At 38.5% G+C, this 18770-nt stretch overlaps 1 protein-coding gene across 5 annotated transcripts in view; it reads left to right on the forward strand.

Moving 5' to 3' along the window:
* The window catches only part of DENND1B (DENN domain containing 1B), a 166643-nt gene that overhangs the window by 39105 nt on the left and 108768 nt on the right, over positions 1 to 18770 (forward strand). For all 5 annotated transcript variants that reach the window (XM_055724383.1, XM_055724382.1, XM_055724380.1 and 2 more), the window contains exon 3: positions 4395 to 4438. In XM_055724383.1, the coding sequence (XP_055580358.1) occupies positions 4395 to 4438 (44 nt within the window). The remainder of the gene's footprint in view (positions 1 to 4394; positions 4439 to 18770) is intronic.

An 18770-nucleotide genomic window follows, 5' to 3' on the forward strand; every position in this document is an offset into this window, starting at 1 on the left:
GCTGGTTCTTTCTGAATCTTATTATAGAAAGATTTCTTCTAAAATATGTATAGACAGACTTAGGTGATCACAAACGATACAAAAGTAGTCAAATCAGTCAGATGTCACAAGTTAAGTCTAGCAAGGTGTACATGAGCTGTAGCCTCACAGCGGTGTGAAATTCACACCTAGACGATAAACTTTCCCATGCTGTAGGATATTTAGCAGAGGAATTTTCAAGTGTTACTGGCATGTACTAAGATGAATGTTTATAAGAAATGTCTGTCCTGGATGCTGTAGGCATAGGAAGAAGTGATGCTTGTACATGCATATATCTATTTACACATGCAATGATCTATATATTTGCACATGCTATGCACAAACTATTCTTTGTGTGCACTTAACAATTTCCTCTTAACTACTACATTTACTTAGAACTGCTGCAAAGTCTTTGTCCCAGAAATGGCTGTTAGAAAAAGAAAACGAGGCGAAACTCAGTAATTCCTCAGCCACAGCTATTTCTGAGTGATTCTCATCCTCTCACCCATAAAATCAGCATAAAATTGACCTAACATTGTCAGATCAGATGGGGTATCTGGAAAGTAATCCTCAGGAAAAAGAAATTCAGTCTTTGTAAATCCAAAGATAAAGTGCGTAAAGTTGTAGAATTGGATTATACTTTCTCTTTTTATTTCTAAATCAGTATCCTTTTGTTTGTTCCTTCACAGCACTTGTGAGAAGTTGCCACAAAGATGTGTCAGATGCTGCCTGAGCCTAGCTCCAAAAGCAGAAACAAACATAATCTTTTGAAAAAAGCCCAATCCCTGACTTGGATAATTATCATAAAATCCCAAGGCTTATTACAGGTGTTAGGGTTTGGTTTCAGGGAGCAAAGGCATAAAAAGTGTGTAGTAACCTTTCTTTTTGAAGCACAAGTCGCATCAGATTTTCTTACTTAATACATGTATTGCAAGTACCTACTAAAATAACCAGTTAAAAGCCAGTAATAACAACAGGCAAACCTAGCTCAAAGCAGTTGGACAAATCTTGGAGGCATGTAATTTTTGCTGAAAGTAGCACTGAATGTTTTTCTTGAATTGAGTTAGGAATATTTTTTTAAATGTTGGCTCTTTTTTGTTTTCATGGAGGAGTACTAAGAGTATTATTCTGCCTGTTTAGATCACATGAATTTAAGTATCCTTTCATTACATAAATATCCTTTCATGTTATGAAAATAAATGTTGTTATACCTGTAGTTGAGTGAACTGGAATTTACTTTAGAGTTGTTTTTATCATTGCAAGTGAGACCACAGTAGTATGAGAGTGCCCTAATATGAAGTAAAGATAGCAAGCTGAGCAGGACACTAAATTATAGTTGGAAGTTTTATGTGTTAACTTATTTTGGTACCCTGATATGCTATCGGAGGTTTTGGTCTTGTTGCCAGTAGGTAAAGAAGGGTGCTCCTGTGAAATGCTGTTCAGCTCCATTGGTGCCTCACTCAGGTGTGAATTTTACCCGTTTTTTGACCCCAAACCCCAAGTTACTTAGAGCCAAGTCTTGTTTAATTCTGAGGTTGTGCTTTGCTCCTGATTGTGATCTTTTAAAAACACACTTGGTGGCTTTGCTGTTGTGATCCGCTTCCTTTTTTGAAGCAGGGCAGTTACACTTCCACTAAGGACAGTGAAAGAAAGAAATTAAGTTTCTTTCTGATTTTGAAGTTACACCTTAAACATTTTACAAAGTATCCGAAAACCTTATGATTTTGTTACTGTGTTGCTAAAGCATTCAATGTACTAAATGTTTCTCGTGTAACTGTACTTCACATCTGCCAAAACGATCTGCCTGGTTCCCTTGCGGTGAGACGGGAGCTCGCCGAGCCGCTCTCCGGGGTGATGCTCCGCCAGCCTGCCTTACGGCAGAACAGCCAGGGCGCAGGCGCAGGCAACAGCTCTCGAGTTTTGCAAGAGAAGCCGCTATAAATGGTACAAGACTTGAGAAGTTCTGGGAAAAAAATGGGTGATAAGAAAGGGAACTAGAGGCAGCTGGTAACCAGCTTATGTTTCATGAGGTCTAGCAAATGCTTAAGGCTGGATTGCTGCTGGGTGAAGCAGTCCCACGTTCTTCTCACCACAACTCCCCATTCCCCAATTTTTCTTCCTTTCTTCTGGCACAAACCCAGTGTTTCTGGGGAACTGATCTAGTTGACACTGACCTGAAAAATTCGACAGTTGGTTTGATCTTGCTCAGTTCCCTTGCCTGGTGCAGTGTGTAGCCGTGGAAGAGTCTGCAGCAGCAGGAGAGAGCTGGTGGTGTGGGACCACCAGCAAGTAGCTGGCAGTGGGAGTGCAGTGAGATTGCTTGTGTCCAGAGATGTTTATGCTTGAAATGTTTGTGGACATATGGCCTTAGATTTGCAAGCTCTTTTAAAATATATTTTGCATTCTGTACAATTTCCAGTGGTTTTTAGCGATTTATGAATTACTTAACATGGAGTATTTGATATCCATTACCATGCTTGCTGTGCCTTGAATTTATCAGAGATTGCAGTTGATATACAATGACTTTATTTTTCATGGTACTAAACTGGAATAAAAACAAGAGATCCCTTTCAGTTCAGGCACTGAGATATTCAAACTCCTTTTGTATCTGGTCATTACACAGATGTGTTTGTGATTGGAATACAAACAAAACAGATGGGGCGGAAAAGGTATCTTTTAAGTGGCTGTATGTATTTGCTCTCCTATTTTTATAAATGTAGCATCTTGTCTCATTTCATATATGCTTCCAGAAGTTCTTGCTTCTGCTAGATGGAGGAAGATTCCTTGTGCAAAATACATACATTTCCATAAATAATAGTTGCAGAACCCTCCCTGGGAGCAAAAATGTGCTTGTCCAATAAGAAGAGTCAAATAGCCACATTTTTATCTAAAATCTCAATTAGATTTGAATTAGATGAAAATTTGTCTAAATTAGGTTGAGTTGATTGACAGGTTGAATTTCGCAACACTTCCAAACTGCATGTTCCCCTGTTGGTTACCAGCTGGCCTGGGGTGAAGGAGGAATGCTGGCGTCGGGCTCCAGCTCCCTGTGAGTGGGCCAGCGGAAAACACGGGTGCAGCAGCTGCGTGTTGGATAGCGGGATCTGAAATCAGCAGCTGGGAATGGAAATACCATCAAGGGTGTTCCCTGTCCATTAAAGCTTCAATTTGCAGCAGCAAACATACGTGGGAGGATGAAGAAAAGTAGAAACCTCTGTAATCTGCCAAAAGTGGAGAACGCTCTGGTTCTGACATAAAATGTACCAGTAAGAAGGAAGTTTCTGATTTATCGGATGGTGCTAGTGCTAGAGAGTGAAGTGGAAATCCGAATATGCTTCCCAGATCTTGGCTGCTGGGAAGACAGGAATCCCAGCAGCTCCCAAGGTAGCCGGGAGGTTGCAGCTCTCATCAGGCAGTGTCCCTCGGTGCCTGCTGGCAGGTTTCTCCATAGCCTTGCAGCCTGCTGCCCCCGCGGGGTCTCCCCCTGGCCTGGGCTTTGGTGCTGACCTGGGTCTCCCTTGCCCGAGGCCGGGTAGTTTTGCCTTAGCACGTGGAGGAACGCTGCTGTTAATGTGTTGGGTGGAAGTACCGTGAAGCCTCATGGGTGCCTGTGGCACAGTTTTACAGTAGCATCTCGGGAAGGCTTTGTGTCACAGGAGATTAAAAGCTTTGGGGGGATGAAGAGCATAATTAGTTTTTTGTTGAAAGGTTACGGTTCGGGTCGTTGTGTTACATGATGCCTTCAAAGTAGTGTTGATTGTAGACTTATAGATAGCCTAAGTAATACTGATAGTTTTGATAATTAACAGTTTATAATAGGTTAATGAAAACTTGCAAGAGATTTTTGAAATGCTGATCTTAAATGGCTCTGAATAGAAAATATTTGAGCATGCTAGTTCTTCTAAACTTTTCCTTGAGTGTGCTGGTTACATTGGTACTGTCTTTAAAATCACAAATTACACTGTTCTGTTCCTCAGAGAGATCTTTGTTTTCCCCTTCTTACCAATTTAGATCATTTTTCCCTTGGAAGTAAAGAGGTTTTATAGCATTTTATTTCTTCATTGAGTTAAAATGTGAAAATTGAACCTGCTTAAAAAATGAAGTACTCAAAGGTTAATGAGAAAGATTTGAATATGAAAATACCATAATCTAGTATGTTATAACCTACTGCTGTATGTAAAGCAATAGACGTATAGAATCATAAATATGACATGTCTTTTTAATAATCCAGTATATTCCTTAGATTTTAGATACATTTTTACACTTGCCTCAGAGCTTGATGCTAAGCTGACCCTCTTTTTAATATTAAAATGTACTCTGACTGTAATACTCTGTTCCTTTGCCTCTGATTAATGCTGTCTGTCAATTATTTACAGATCCAGTGGTACTGTGGAAGTTCCCAGAGGACTTTGGAGACCAGGTTGGAAACATGAGATTGAACTTTTATTTTAAGTTTAGAATAATAATAAAAAAGCTCTCCTATTCAGCTGTGGAGAGGCAGATGCTAATGATAGCAGGAAGGAAGCCTTCACCCAACTGGTGGCTTGGTGATTAAAATGCCTTTGTGACAGGAATGTGCAGTAGCAGTTGTAGAGCACTGTAGATCATACTAATTCTTTGTGTCACCTTACTTTTGATACAGAGTATTTTATAAGCTGTTTCAGTTGTAAGTGTTGGGTTTTTATCTGTTGTAGGACTGAAAATGTGGAAAATTTATCAACAAAACTTTTCCAAACATTGATGTTTTAAACTGTGTTAACAAAAAAGTTGAAGGAGCTGCACATGTATGTCCCTTTAACGTCAGAACCTGTGTGTCCCATTCCTTTAATACTTTACAGTGCAAAATCTTATATATTTATTTAATAATATTTCAGAGATGCCCTAGTTATTTGCTTGGGAAAAAAAAAATATCTGCAGACCTTATAAGAGGCAATGATCTAAATGTACTGATTTTGAAAACATGAAAATTCTAGTTTCTATCTATAATTAGTCTATAATTAGGAAGGCTTATGCGTACAGGATTGATGGATTATTTCACTGTTTGAGGTGGTGGCAAAGCTATTAAGTAGTGTGTTGGGTTTTTTTTCTTTCTCTTGGGCTATTTTATTAAAGTTATTAATATTAAAATTTAACAAAACTATTACATTTTATGATTTCAGCAACTTTTAGATGAGTTTCTTCCATGGAAATATGTTTATTTTCATGAACACAAATACATAAAACCACTGAATGAAATAAATATCTCTGACTCAGTATCTCTCTTTGCTCTTCTTTTTAGACTGATACCGTCAAACATTCTTTATTGGTAATATCACTAAAATGGATGATCTGGAAATATTTTGTGCAGTAGATCTTGATAAATAGTTGATATTTTTTTAAAAAAATCAGTAATACAAGATTCTATAAAGACAGCTGTAAGGTGATTCATGATGAAAGGGATAAATATACAAACATAGAAGGTAGGATGTCTGGTTAGGGAATAGCATCAGTCAGAAACATGTGCAATTTATGAGATAGTGATAAATGGTACATGAGCAAAGTGTACTGGTAGATGTTCTTAGCTAGACATCCAGCAAGTTTTGATAATTTTCTTGGCTGCAGAATGATCATCTTTATTGTAATTTAAATTCTTTTTTTCTAGTTTTTGTTCTTTTTCTTTTGCCTAAGAAAGACTTGATCTTAAAAAAGAAAAAAAAAAGAGAAATTATGTATGAAGAAAAATGGGAGCTTATTCAGTAAGTCGAAGGTTATTCAAAGAACAGCTGGTGTAGAAAAATGATTAGAAGATGAAGCCCACTAAAGACTGGAGGGGAATCGTACAAAGACGCAATAGACGTACCTAATCTATAAAAACTAGAGGCCTCAGGCAGCTGTCTGCCTTTGGGGTCTGAAAAACGTGCATCTGCACCTTGTGTCTCAGCAGCGTAGATAATGTAGTGTTTCAGGTAAATTGATTGTGTTCCTGGAAAACAGTATGTTTTAATCCTCATCCTTGCAAGGGAAACTTTCCTGTTAGAACCACTGGACGTAGAATATGTAGCAGCTTCTGTAGCAAACCCTGAGCCAAGTAGTCAAGTGAAATCAGCAGAAGCCTTCTGTGCGTGTGTGTGCGTATTGAACTTGGTAGGTTTGTATTGGAGACCTGAATATCCACTGGATTTAACTTTTTACAAAAATGAAATTTCATTAAAGCTATCAAGGCCAATTTCAATGACGTTTTGTGGGGAGAATATTAAAAAAAAAACACCACCCAAACCCACCACTACCAATGATAAAAAAACAACAGAAAAAGAATATTCTTCATTCTATTTCCCAGTCATTTCTATTTTAAATGTAAAATGTGTGAGTTAGTTTTTGGATGTATCCCAAAGAATCATCTTTCCTAAAATCTAAGGGCTGTCTGTTTGCACAGTGATATGATAACAGTGGGCAAAATATTTTGCTCTCTTCCTGAATTTTTCTACAGTTTATCATGTCACCTTTTTGTTGCTTTCATAATGCAATGAAAACTTGTCTAAGCCATTTTGATAGATTCCTTCTCTCTCTCTCACATTCGTCCTCTCAGTGTGCCTGAACTTTCCAATGCTTACTTGTGCCTAATCCTCTCTCTTAGTCCTGTGGCCTGCCATTTTCTTTTATGCTGGCAGTATTCTTCTTTGGGTCTCTTTTTTTTCCTTAAAGTTGACTTTCCAAAATCTTGTTTTGCAAAATGGCACTTCTGTTTTAGATGTGATGCAGAAACTACAGATGATCAGGAAAAAGAAGACATGAGTGACTTGCATAATCACATACTCACAGGTGGTCCATTAAGTAAAGGAAATATTAAGGCGCAGTTTTGGTACCACAAAAGAATTTGCAAGATTCGTTATTGATTTCTTTATCTGCCAAGACTGCAGGGAAGCCACATATTTTCTATCTGGTACTTCTTCAGATGGCAGAATAAGAAGGAGAAGGGAAGAAACATAGACGAGGGAAAATGGGGAAAGAAAAAAAGTAATGCTTCAAGGCAGGAAATGAAAAATAATTCTCTTTGCCACGAGTATTTCAGGAAGTGCTGTGTTGGTGTTGTTGCTTTTTGTATTTTTTTTTATATATTTTATGGTGGGAGTTATTAACCTTTTAGTGACTTTCAAGACTATCAATTCAATAATGAACTCGTGTTGTGGAGAATTCTAAGTAAAAAGAACCACACTACCATTTCAAAGAAAATCTTTATTAATAAAGTACCCCAAAAGCTGAAAGAAGTAATATGTTTGAGACGACATAGAGTTACAATTTACTGTTGTACTGGCATTAATGCTGTAAACCTAAGTTTGACAGTGTTGAAAAAGTTCCGAATAACCTCAACACTGTAGAAAAAATTAGAAGATTCCTCATTTGAGCATATAAAGTGCTTTTGTGGTTATCCTCACAAGCTAACATTTGGATGAGGAATGGGTTCTAGCCATTTAATGGAACGTTTTTTTTAAATTTAAAATACGTTTTGAATATATATGCCTACAGGCATACTACTGTCTTGTAGTATGTTCAGTACTCCCCTTGTGCTCAATTGATTTTTTATGATAAAAGATGTGTATGTTTTTAATCTTGAAATTCCTATTTTGTTTATCAGACTGGTTGGACTAGAGTTTAAGTTCAGCCTTGCAAGCTCATTTGCAAATGGAAGTCTGTAAAAAGAAAATATTAATGCTATGGTAGCTGGAAAAAAGATCTGGTAGTTTTAGAAAATGAAGTATTCTTTAAGTGCTTTAGAGAAGCAATCCAAATAAACCAAACAACTTTGTTTCCAAAAATGAAATACTTCATAACTGTTGAAAAAGTAGTTGTGTGTCTCTGCCAAAATTCATGTCACCCAGCACAACGGAGATCTGCTGACTCCGGCTGTCTTGTCGTGGCAGCGGAGTCGGTGGCAAAGCCCTGTTGATGTCAGATGTGCCTGGATGCCTCCAGTATGCCTCTCCTCGTAGCTGTTCTGGAAATAAACACACTCAAGCTCCCAGTAACTTCATTGGGTTGAAACATTCCTGGGAAGAGGAGTAGTGTTGGCACAAGGAAGGGCGAGAGCACAGTGCCGACAGCACCAGCAGGTACCAGTGGCTCAGCCAGGGGCAGTGCTGCTTTCTGTGTTGTCTTAACCTTCGAAGCATGTGAAGTCTAACATTTCTTACAAAGTTAGTACTTACAACTATTTTAGATGGTATTTTTAGCTGTGTAAGAATTCAGTTGCTTTTAAATCTGACTGCTTATTGGTCCAAAGTGATTTCCATCTGCAGTAGGTCCCAGTGTATAGAAAAACGGATCCATTGAATAGCTCTTATTCTTCTCCTTTCTAATCACATAATAATTTCTTTCTTTGTCTGCCACTTCTCTGCTGGTGAAAAACATCTCACCAGAAGGATGAGACAAATGGCTAATACGGCAGGAGATTATCTTGCCACTTTAGTCGTATCAAGTATGACAAGGGGTTGTTGACTGAAGGTGTGGGTTGAGAAGGAATTGAGATTGTGCATTAGAACATTGGTAGTGTTGCAGATTTCATCTGATCTTCTCTCGCTCTCTGCTTTCTAAGGCAAGCAGACCAAACCTGCTTCTTCATGTCAGACTTTTCCCAAACGCTGCAGATGAGTAAACGGTGAGGGATGTGGCATCCCATGTGAGGAATCTCTACTATTTGTTATAAAGTTACTGTAACACCCTTTGTGTTATTATCTCATATTTTATAATTCATGTTTTATAACATCTGGGTTCTATTTTTTAATGTATCACATTATGCAAAAGTGACCATATGTGAGCAATAACCTTACTCCTTATCCTGTAGTGACCTAAGTACTAAAGCCTGATATTATACATGTCAATCGGATTCATGTGAAAGTACTTGTATATATAAAATATATAGATATACATGCGCGCATGTAAACATCAGTTGTTTAAGGTATAAATCCTCTGAAGTACTAATATGTAATATGCTAGCCTTCCCTCAGCATACACTTACTGTACAGTCAAAACAGTAATTGTACATTTTCGATGTATGTATTAACTATTAAAAGTTAAGCCTGGCTTAAATGAATGTCTGATTGGAGTCAAAGTGTGCTCAGTTTCTTGCAGGATGGAATATTTAATTGCATGGATTGTGGCAGCAATTATATAAATGAGGCCAATATGAAAGAGCTTATATTATTTTTTGAAAAGATTTAAATAATAGTACAAGTTTTATAAAAAAAAATATAAATATATATACCTCCAGAAGCAAGCTAAAATCTGCTGTCTGAGTCAAAATAACGTGTGGAAGGCAGTTGTGCTGTTTTTTTGTTCCTCTGTGCACTCCTAAGAGAGCGGCAGGAACCCAGGAGGTACGAGACTGTTTACACTCTTTCAAGGCTGCAGGCGTGCTGTTAGGGGATGCATCTCACTGGCTTTCCGCATTGGATGGCTTTGTTCTTTTATACTGATGAGGCGTTAAATACATGTTTCAAATGTTTATGCTAACTAGGTAGGTGCTTGCTTTGTTTTTGTCGGTAAATCTTGAAAAGGGTTTTGGGACTTTGTTGCATGTGTATTAATAGGTTTGATTAGTATTTGGGTACATTGGTATGAGAAGGGAGGAATCTAATGAGATTACTAATTTTCAAAAGTATTTTTTTCTGAATGTTACACACCATTGTTTAGTTTTAAGGATATTTTGGAACTCTGATCCCTGTGTAACTTTGAGGAAAACAATTAACCCAGCTGAGATGATGGCAACTTTGTGCATTGCAAGTAAGCTTTGTCAGGGTAAGATAGTTTGTTGTAATTTCCTGACAATTCATGTTTGAAATACGTATTGCTCTTACTGAAGAATACTGGGTGTGTGAGGCAGCAGTGACTGCTGTCTATGCAAATCACAGCTGATAGAGAATTGGCAGGAAAACACGGAGGTGTATTTATAGTGACCAACCGCCCTGCATGAACAGAAAAGATCTATCTGATCTTGATAAACATTCTGTGAAATATCTGCCCACCTAGACATGCTGGGAATGCCCAGGATCGACAAGACCCTTGTACCATTCAAGATGTGAATATCCCAAGATGCAGTCTCAGGGTTTTTTTTAATTCATCCTAACAGAGACAGAATAAATCTTTGAGACTTTTATTTATAAAATCATAAAAGCCCACTACTGAAAACATTGAACTTTCTTGAAGTTGTGAGGACAGGTGGCAATATCAGGCATGCTTGTTTTCAGGCTTGTGGCAGTTTTGTTTTACAGAGCTTTTAAGTTAAAAATGTTGAACTTGATCAGCATATGGTACTGGCTATCCTCATCTCTACCAGCTCTTTTGTTATCTTGTTATTGTTATAGGTCTTAATGACAGTTGTAAGCCATAGTTCTGGATGCAGGGGTTAGTCCACCCTGGGGAGGAGAGGGAGAAACAGCAGTGTGGATTATGGAAATATGAATTGATCTAAAAAGCAGCTCTCTCGTAACAGAATGGGACTCAAAGAAAGACTGGGGAGAAGCTGGTGAAAAGACGATGGAATATGATGTGAAAATGATCATTTGAATGCTTTCCTTTTCATTCCCAGCTGCTGTGTTCTGGTGAAAAGGCATGCATTTGTATATCTTAAGGCTGGGTGAAAAAGGGCCAGATGAATGGAATTACTTGTTAGATATGTTTTCGTTTTGAGTCAAATAAATTATGTACATTTTAATAGACTGTATGCATATGTTAGCCATTTCTTTTTAATTATACAGCCGTGATATTGGGGGACTACATTTTGTAAAATGTTCTTTTCTCTGTTTGCTCAAATAAGTACAGTATTTATATTTGACTGTCCTTCAGATATTCTGTATCATCCTATCAAAAATATCTGTTAGTGATTTGGCTTTTCCTACAGCCTTCAGCGATGTGCCAAAACAAAGAAGAAGAAATTAACTGATGGCTGAAATGGTGATGACAATCATTTGGAATGTCTTCCAGAAAGACTGCCAAATTGTCATGTGTGGTGGTGTTGACTGCCCTCGACTGCCCTCAGAATATTCCAGTCGTGTCACTTAATTCCTTATTCCATGCTACAATACACTTCCTCACCTACTTGCTTAGCACCCTCCGTCCACTTTAGTCTTCAGTATGTTGCCTCTTCTTCTACTTTCAGCGTTGCTGTTCTCTCAAGCTTACTGCTGGATTTTTTGAGGACTATCCTAATTGGCTCAGCTCTTTTTATGTTTGGTACTGTGTGGTTCCTGAAGCCTGTATTTGGTTCCTGAACTTGTATTCCTGAACACTCTGTTTGGTTCTTGGCTGTTGCTCTGCCTTTCCTGATGATAGTTTTCTGCAGAACTGGGAGAGTATCTGAGGTTCACTGTTACTGCTACAGGTATTTGAAGTGCCACTTCAAGTAACTTGTTTGTATTTTGTTAAATAAAATAACTTCCTTTTACTTATGTTAGGAAATGGTCTCAGATCAAATGCCATAGTTCAGTTATGATGATTGGAACCCCAGGGCAATCTGGTGCCAAAGAATGAGGCTTGATGGGACCGAGATGAGGAAGTGGAGCAGCAGAGGACTTTGCCAGCAGCAAGAGCAAGGCAGGGGTGGTTAGTGGTCTGCAGCTACAGGGGTCCAGACTACATGGTTTGGAGTCTTGGATGAGGAGTAAGTGAAAGTGAAGCAGCTCCAGACAGGTGATCAGGAAGGGAAATACATTAATCCATTGAATATAATTATTTCTGGTACTCATTACTTCTGTATAAGTTTTCAAGGCATTGTGAACTACTTGGCTGGTATACTGTTTGCTTCTTCCCTAAGCAGAGGCGTTGAGTTTCTGTGTTTTGTGTGTCAGTTTCTGTCTGCAGTCATTAATAAAAGTACCATCAGTAACAAAAGGTCCACATCTGAGAAGTAACCTGCCGGAGGTTACAGTGCATGCTTCTCTCTGTCCCTTGTCCTTCACTAGGTGTTAGTAGCCACTATTAGAGAAGACATGCTGGGCCAGTGCAGACTCGGTGCATCAATTCTTGAGTTTTAGACTAAAGTTGGGAAGAGGGAAGACCTCTTTCACTTTAGAGAGAAATCCTGCTGTAGGGACAGGATTTTTATTGATTTTCAGTAAGTGCGGTGAATACTCGGGTTACATTTGTGAGTGTCTTCCCTGGGCATGGGCAGTTTCATTCTTCTGGATCAAAGTAAAGCAGCTGAAAATCTTCCTGGCTGTTACCACTTGTGCTGCCTGGCTCGCTGGTGGAAGCTGCCATCCCCTCCTCTTAGCTCTTCAAAGTTGGCTTATGCTTTATTGGAGGTCTAAACGAAGCTGACTGGCTTTGTGCTGAAGTGGCTGATGGATGCTTCCATGCAGAAACGCCAACCTGAAATTGTTTCAAAGTCATCTCCAGCAATGGTGCCATAGCAGGGAGCCAGAGGGCTGGGCAGGAGCAGCCATAGGTGAAGTGAATGTACAGTGTCTATCTCCTTGGGAAAAAATATATCTAATCATATGTCCATTGTGTATTTTCTTTGTGTGTGTGTGTGATGGTCATCTGTCTTGTCATCTGTCTGCATCTGGAAACACAAGGATTATATTAGGGCTTTACAGTTATGCTTGTTTGTTTCTTCCCTGTCCTTCTTTGGTCGTGGAGTTCTTTCATCTCTCTTCCATTTTTCAACACTGTTGATAAAGTCCGAGTTTAGTATTGAAAAACTATTACTGCAAGTGATTCCTGTTGAGCTGTATTATGGTCAGGCTTAGAATTTGACCTATGCTGCCTGTAAAACAAGAAATAACAGTTTCTTGTATAAAAATAGCATTGTAATGTAAAAATAATTGTAATTATGAAACGATAATCCTAGCAGGTTCCTTAGAAGCTGATTTCCTTTCTCAGTTCCTTTTCTTTTCGTTATAGATCCTTCTAGCTCAAGAAACTCAGCCCACACATGTAATGGGTTTCACTACCCTGTACAACATAATGTACTTCCCCTACTGCTGATGCAGCCGCGCGAGCTGGCGCGCTTCTGCGTGGGGCTACATGTGTAAAGGTGGACGAGCCAGTCAAGGGTTTAGCTTTTGGACTGTCTCACCTTATTTGTCTACATAAGTCACTCTCCATCTACTACAGATATTTACTCTTGGCATGGCACCCAAGTTGTTAATTAACTTATGCGATACTTCATTCATTAACTACTTCTAATTTCTGAGTTGCCAGAAAAATCAGGATTTCATCATGGCATATGCTGTACAGTCATTTTATTAAAAAAAAAAAAAAATAATCAGTGGAAAGTTCTGATTCTGGAAGAGCATCACCCGGCACCTTAACAACAGTTGCGCTCCCCAGCCTCAGCAGGCCAGTTTTTGCATGTAAGTGATCTGCAGAGCTGGGGCTGACCTTTCTGTGTACATCGGTACTGGGTATACTGGGTATTTACTGGGCAAACCAATTGTTCAGTAGAAGCTTTCTAGGCAAGGAACGACATCCTGCTGTTTACAGACAGTCTCTGTTTCAGGACATGTCTTTTAGGTAACCAGTGCAGTACTTCTTATTTATACTTAGGACTTAGTTCAGAAAAAGGAGCAATTCTGTCACGCTCAGGCTGCTGTACCCAGTTTGGCTGCTGTAGGCATAATGTTTGCTTGCTTCTGCTTCTGAAATATGCCTGGGTGAAAGCATAATGGGTAGAAAACTGAGGGAGTTGGAAAATGTAAAGTGCTATTTCAAATAAGGTGAGGATTTTTTTTGTTTGTTTTTTTTTTGTTTTTCCTCCCTTTTTAACCTGCCAGCCTGGAAAACTTTGGAAATTTTTGGAAATTTCCAATTTGGAAATTGGAAAAATTGGAAAAATTTTGGAAAAATCCAGACTTTTTACTGATGATGCTAAGAGTAGACTTGAAAGAACGGCAATAGTTGTCAGAACTGTTTGCTGGTTGTATATCCAAAAGCCTGGCAACCTCTGATCACCAGTATTGAAAAGATAACATGGTGCCATGTGCAGGTAGAAACCATTATCTAATTTATAAAGTAAATCCATTTAGCTGGTTTCTCCCTTCTGCCTCAAAAATGATCTTCTCCTTTTCTTGCCTCTGACCTTTCATTCTGGTTGTCTGATGTTGTCTGCATGTTGTGGGTCTTCTGCATTGGTTACTTCCATCAAAACTGCAGTTGCTCTTTTTTTTTGTTTCTCTCTTTTATAATTAGTACTATGCATAGTTTGAAGTCTCTGGTGAAACGCTAGGATTTATGGAGGAAGAAGTATTTGGAATATGGAAAATATTATGCTTGGAGTTGAATCTGAAATACATCAAGTGTCATCAAGAGTGGAATTTGCATGCTTGACATTTTATGACTTTTTCAGTACATTTTATTTTTATGGAAATAAAATACTTAATTTTCCTTTTAAAAATTTCTTTCCTTGGTGATTGGTAAGTAAATTTTGCAAATGGGAGCCTTTTGACTTGAGTGTCAACTATGGTCTACTAGAGATATTTCTTGATACTGTTCTGCAGGCGTTTCCGGACTCGCAAACGGCACTTTAAAGCAGTCTGTTGAACAGGTGGACTTGGGTATGTTGCAAGTAGGCTCATTTCTGTTCTGAGCTATCAGAGGTATTCCAAGGTGGAGTGAAAAAACTTAACAGGTAAAAAAAATAAATAAGAACTGGTTTTAATATGTGTGTGGTTGTGGTTTTTTTTTGTGTGGTTATTTTTTTTTTGCTACTGGAGAAACAGCATCCAAACAGAACGTGCAGGAGATTCTCAGTGTTGCTGCCAAGGATGCACCTTAACTGGTGGTGTAAGCAGTGGGAAATCTTAAGACGTCTTGAATGAAGTGAGTATGCCTGCCCTCAGCTGTGCAGGGTGACACATGGGTTTTAACCTGGCCTTCAAAGGTTTACGTATTTGGATTTTGAAAGTGATGTCTACCTTACCCCTAGTTTAAGGCAATTTCTCTTGAGTTTCTAGATAATGTTAAGAGTTGCTGTCATTGAAAGTGTGTATTAATAAAAAGTAACTTTTTCCCTCCTGCATGATGATAGAAATTTGTGTCATACGCTGGTGTCTTTTTTTGTACAAAATATAATGAACTTTCTTAAAGGCAATAAATACTGCCTTAAAAGTTAAATATTGCCCACATAGTAATCTTAAGACTGGAGACCGAAGAGCATTTTCCTGTTTTTCCCAGCTCTCCCATGCTGACTGGGGTATAACGGTCTCCCTGACACCAGTCCGGGAAGTAAGGGGAAACTACTTATTGGTGCGTGGGATACAAATGTTACATGTTTTCTAGAGCAGTATGGCAAAGTTTTACTTATTTTTGTTTGCCTTGCCAGTAATAGGGATAGATAGTAACATGTCAATCTACACTTACTCTAATGGAAGCTTTCTTTGGGGAGAAGAGCCTTGTCAATTTTTATTTTTTATTATGAGTTCCAGGAAAGGTGAGGGTTTTTTAAAGCAGGTAAATTAAGCTGTGCTGAACTTCACGTTGTTTTAACTGTTCTGCTATTTGTAACTGAGCTTGTTATTTTAAAGTGAACTTTGGGTCCCTGTGTGTTATGCTGGAAACAGCTATGGCTGAAATATGCTTTATTTTTAACTGGTTACATGATGAAATTTAGGAACAATAAGACAAATAGAGACTCCCAACATCTTATAAAAATCTCTGAATTTGTAAGCAGTCTCCTCCTCATTTGCAGCTATTGAGCTCCTCATTTTAGACAATGAACGCATCTCTGAATAAGCTTTAGAATTATGAAACCATGACACTTCTTAGAGAGCAGATCTTCCTCTAAAAAGCTTGGTGTTTGGGTGTTATGATTCTGAAAGTCCCAGGCTGTAGGGCCTCTCCAGCTGTACTTTACCTGGGAGCCAACTAAATGAGGAGCAACAGTTGTTCTCAGCAGTGGAGTGGAATTTGTGTTCTGTGGGTGAAAAGAATCTGTTATTGTAGGAATGTACGCACAGCTCAGCACAGTGGAGTTTTCATCCTTCTTGAATCCACTAGTGACAGATTCTGCTGGGTGTTCCAGAATTACCTTCCCCTTCGTGTGTTTGTCAGGAACTTGTATGTGTCAGCTGTATTGGGATAGAATCAGGTGTCAGGAAACACAGCGCTATCTGAAACTGATCCTGAGAATTCTGAGGTGACAAGAGCAGGTCTATCCTGAGGGAGCTGTGATGGCACAGATCTTCTTTTTTCTCTTGTGGGAAGAGAAGTATTGCAACAGGTAGAGCTTAGGGGGCACATCTGTGGGCCTGCGGTTTGCCACCCACGCAGCACTGAAACTCTGGTGTCACAGTTTTGTTAGCCCACTATTTCATGTCATGGCTGCATTCATCCTGTGCTGCAAATGAAATGGTGCGGTGTGCACATGACTTTCGTGGGTCTACTCCATAAATGTGATTAGCAAGCCAATTAATAATTGCTATTATATATTAATATTTCTCTGAAACAATTTCAGAGAATTCTTCATAATTTGATCTAGAGGAAAATCTGAAATATCCAAAGGTGAAAATGCAAAAAAAAAAACACCAACTACTGATTGTATTTCTTTCCATGTACAAAGTGGGACTCACTGGTAAGTCTGGAAAAGTTTTATATTTCAAATGATTCATAAAGGTTGGAGAATAGCGTTGCTTGTGTTGCAGAGAGCTTGTTAGAGTCACGTAGTTGTACATTCTGATGTCCAGTCTCTTCTTCACAAGTGACTTTGAACTCCTGAAAATTCTAAATCGTATGTACACTTTAATTGACAAATATGGAAATGATAGCTAAAATATTTAAAACTTGACATTTCTGGCTTTAAAAAAAGTAAAATAAAAAGCTGATTTAGTGGTTTATTCTTTCAACACTGAAGTTCTGTAGCTTTAAGGTACATCTTTATTTATTTTTAAAAAGTTTTGCATCTCTACCCTAAGCCATTTGCATTCGATTTCTGTATTCTTTGCTTTAAATGTTCAGAAAGCAGGTGGTAGTTTTTTTTTCTTTTTGGTACCATACAGAACTACTAGATAATCACTGAATGATGCCCTTTGGAGAGGCACTTAGAGGTTAAAAATAGTTACAGAGGCCTAATAATGACTTCCGTACTTTAGACCTTTGAATTTCCATGAACATAATCCAAGATTAAACTTTTTTGTTGTTCAAACCATTTGGGCCTGCCTTTATTGTAGCTACAATTTCATGATTAGATTTTTAGCAGAGGTAAGAGCTAAGTCTTTGAAATATAACTGCTGCTGCTGGCTTCACATGGGTCCCCTGCCATGGGTGTGCGCAGCTTCAGAGGGAGGAGAAGGAAGAGTCAGTGGTGAGGACAGAGCTTGCCTTTTCATCGGCTGTTTTATGTGGCAGCATTAGAATTTCACCTTTGATAAACCGTAATGATGAAGGGCTCAATGCTGCAAGATGCTAAACAGCCTGGCTTTGATTTAAGAATGAACCTAAATTTGTGCTTAACTTTAAGCATTTAAATATTCCCACTGAAGTTACTGGTTTGAGTCAGAAGTACCTGTCATGGTAGGCTTCAATCTCAAGTAGATCTCGTTTGTGTGTTTGGACTGGTACAGGGTGACTGAAAACTGTGGTGAGGTATGGTGAAACAGAGTCCCCTCCGAGAAAAGAAGAGAGAGCAAGTTGGGTTAAGAGCGAAGAGAAGACATTGGAGTTGGAGATGGAGATTTGAGTAGGGAAAACTATTAAGAAGAACCACAAGAGAGCCCTTGCAGTCAGGTGTTTCAAGAGAACACATTTCTGGAGAGGTTAGTAGGGAGAGGAAGTTCTAGCAGGAAGAAAATAAGAGTTTTGCAGGACAGTTAGATGAAATACTGAAATAGAACAGCAAGTAGCTTTTGTCAACAAGGGGAAAAAAAAGGAGACTGCTTAATAAAGTAGATATGACAAAGATAAGACTGACAAAAAAAGAGAATGTCCCCTTTCAGTAAGAGGGGTGGGAGAAAAGGACTTCACAAAAATAAAATAGAGAAATAAGAGAAAACAAAAGCTAGAAAAAGATTGTTACTGAGAAAGAAAACAGTTGAAGAAGTAAGGATAATGGGAGGAGGGAAGTGTTTTGTAAATAAGTGGGTGACCATTTATTTGTGCTCCTATAATTGATGTTTCTTTGGCTATCTCTGCCTCGAAACAGCATAAAGAGATGAGGAAAGATAGATCGATAGCTATTTGAGCGCTGGTTTATATTTTTATATTATGATTTTGGTAACCTGGTCTGGATTATGTAATGAAATAATTCAAATGGTCTTGGTTACTATCTCTTTTACTTAAGCCATTTCTTCCCTGGGTATCCTGATGTGTCTCTGGAATGGACACAGTGTAACTGCGTCTCGGTGTAAGGCTGAACCCTTCCATCTCCAGAGATGTCTTTGTATGTGTAGCGTGCACCTGGGGGAGAACCCACCTGCTTGGTTGAGGAGCAGCCTTACACTGCAGATAAACACAGAAACAGCTGGAAGGTAACAAGGCTCTCTTAAAAAATGGTGCCTAAACACTCTTTTAAGAAGTGGTTCAACGTTCTGGGTACCTTACAGTATTCCTACTGGGGAAGATTTTTAATCATTTCACAGGAATGCACTTAGTCAGGTTCTTTTCCCTCCTCACCTAGATACAAATGCAGAATATGTTTTAGTAAGAAAATAAAAATGCTGGGCTGAATAGTTTCCACATTCTTCTAACCTCAGAAATTAATCAGGTTATGCTTCAATACTTAACTTCATCATTTAATGTTATACTACTGAAATATTTAATTTTTGTTGGTTCATCAAGTCATCAGC

The sequence above is a fragment of the Falco cherrug genome, chromosome 12 (assembly GCF_023634085.1).
Source record: "Falco cherrug isolate bFalChe1 chromosome 12, bFalChe1.pri, whole genome shotgun sequence".
Taxonomy (NCBI): Eukaryota; Metazoa; Chordata; class Aves; order Falconiformes; family Falconidae; genus Falco; species Falco cherrug.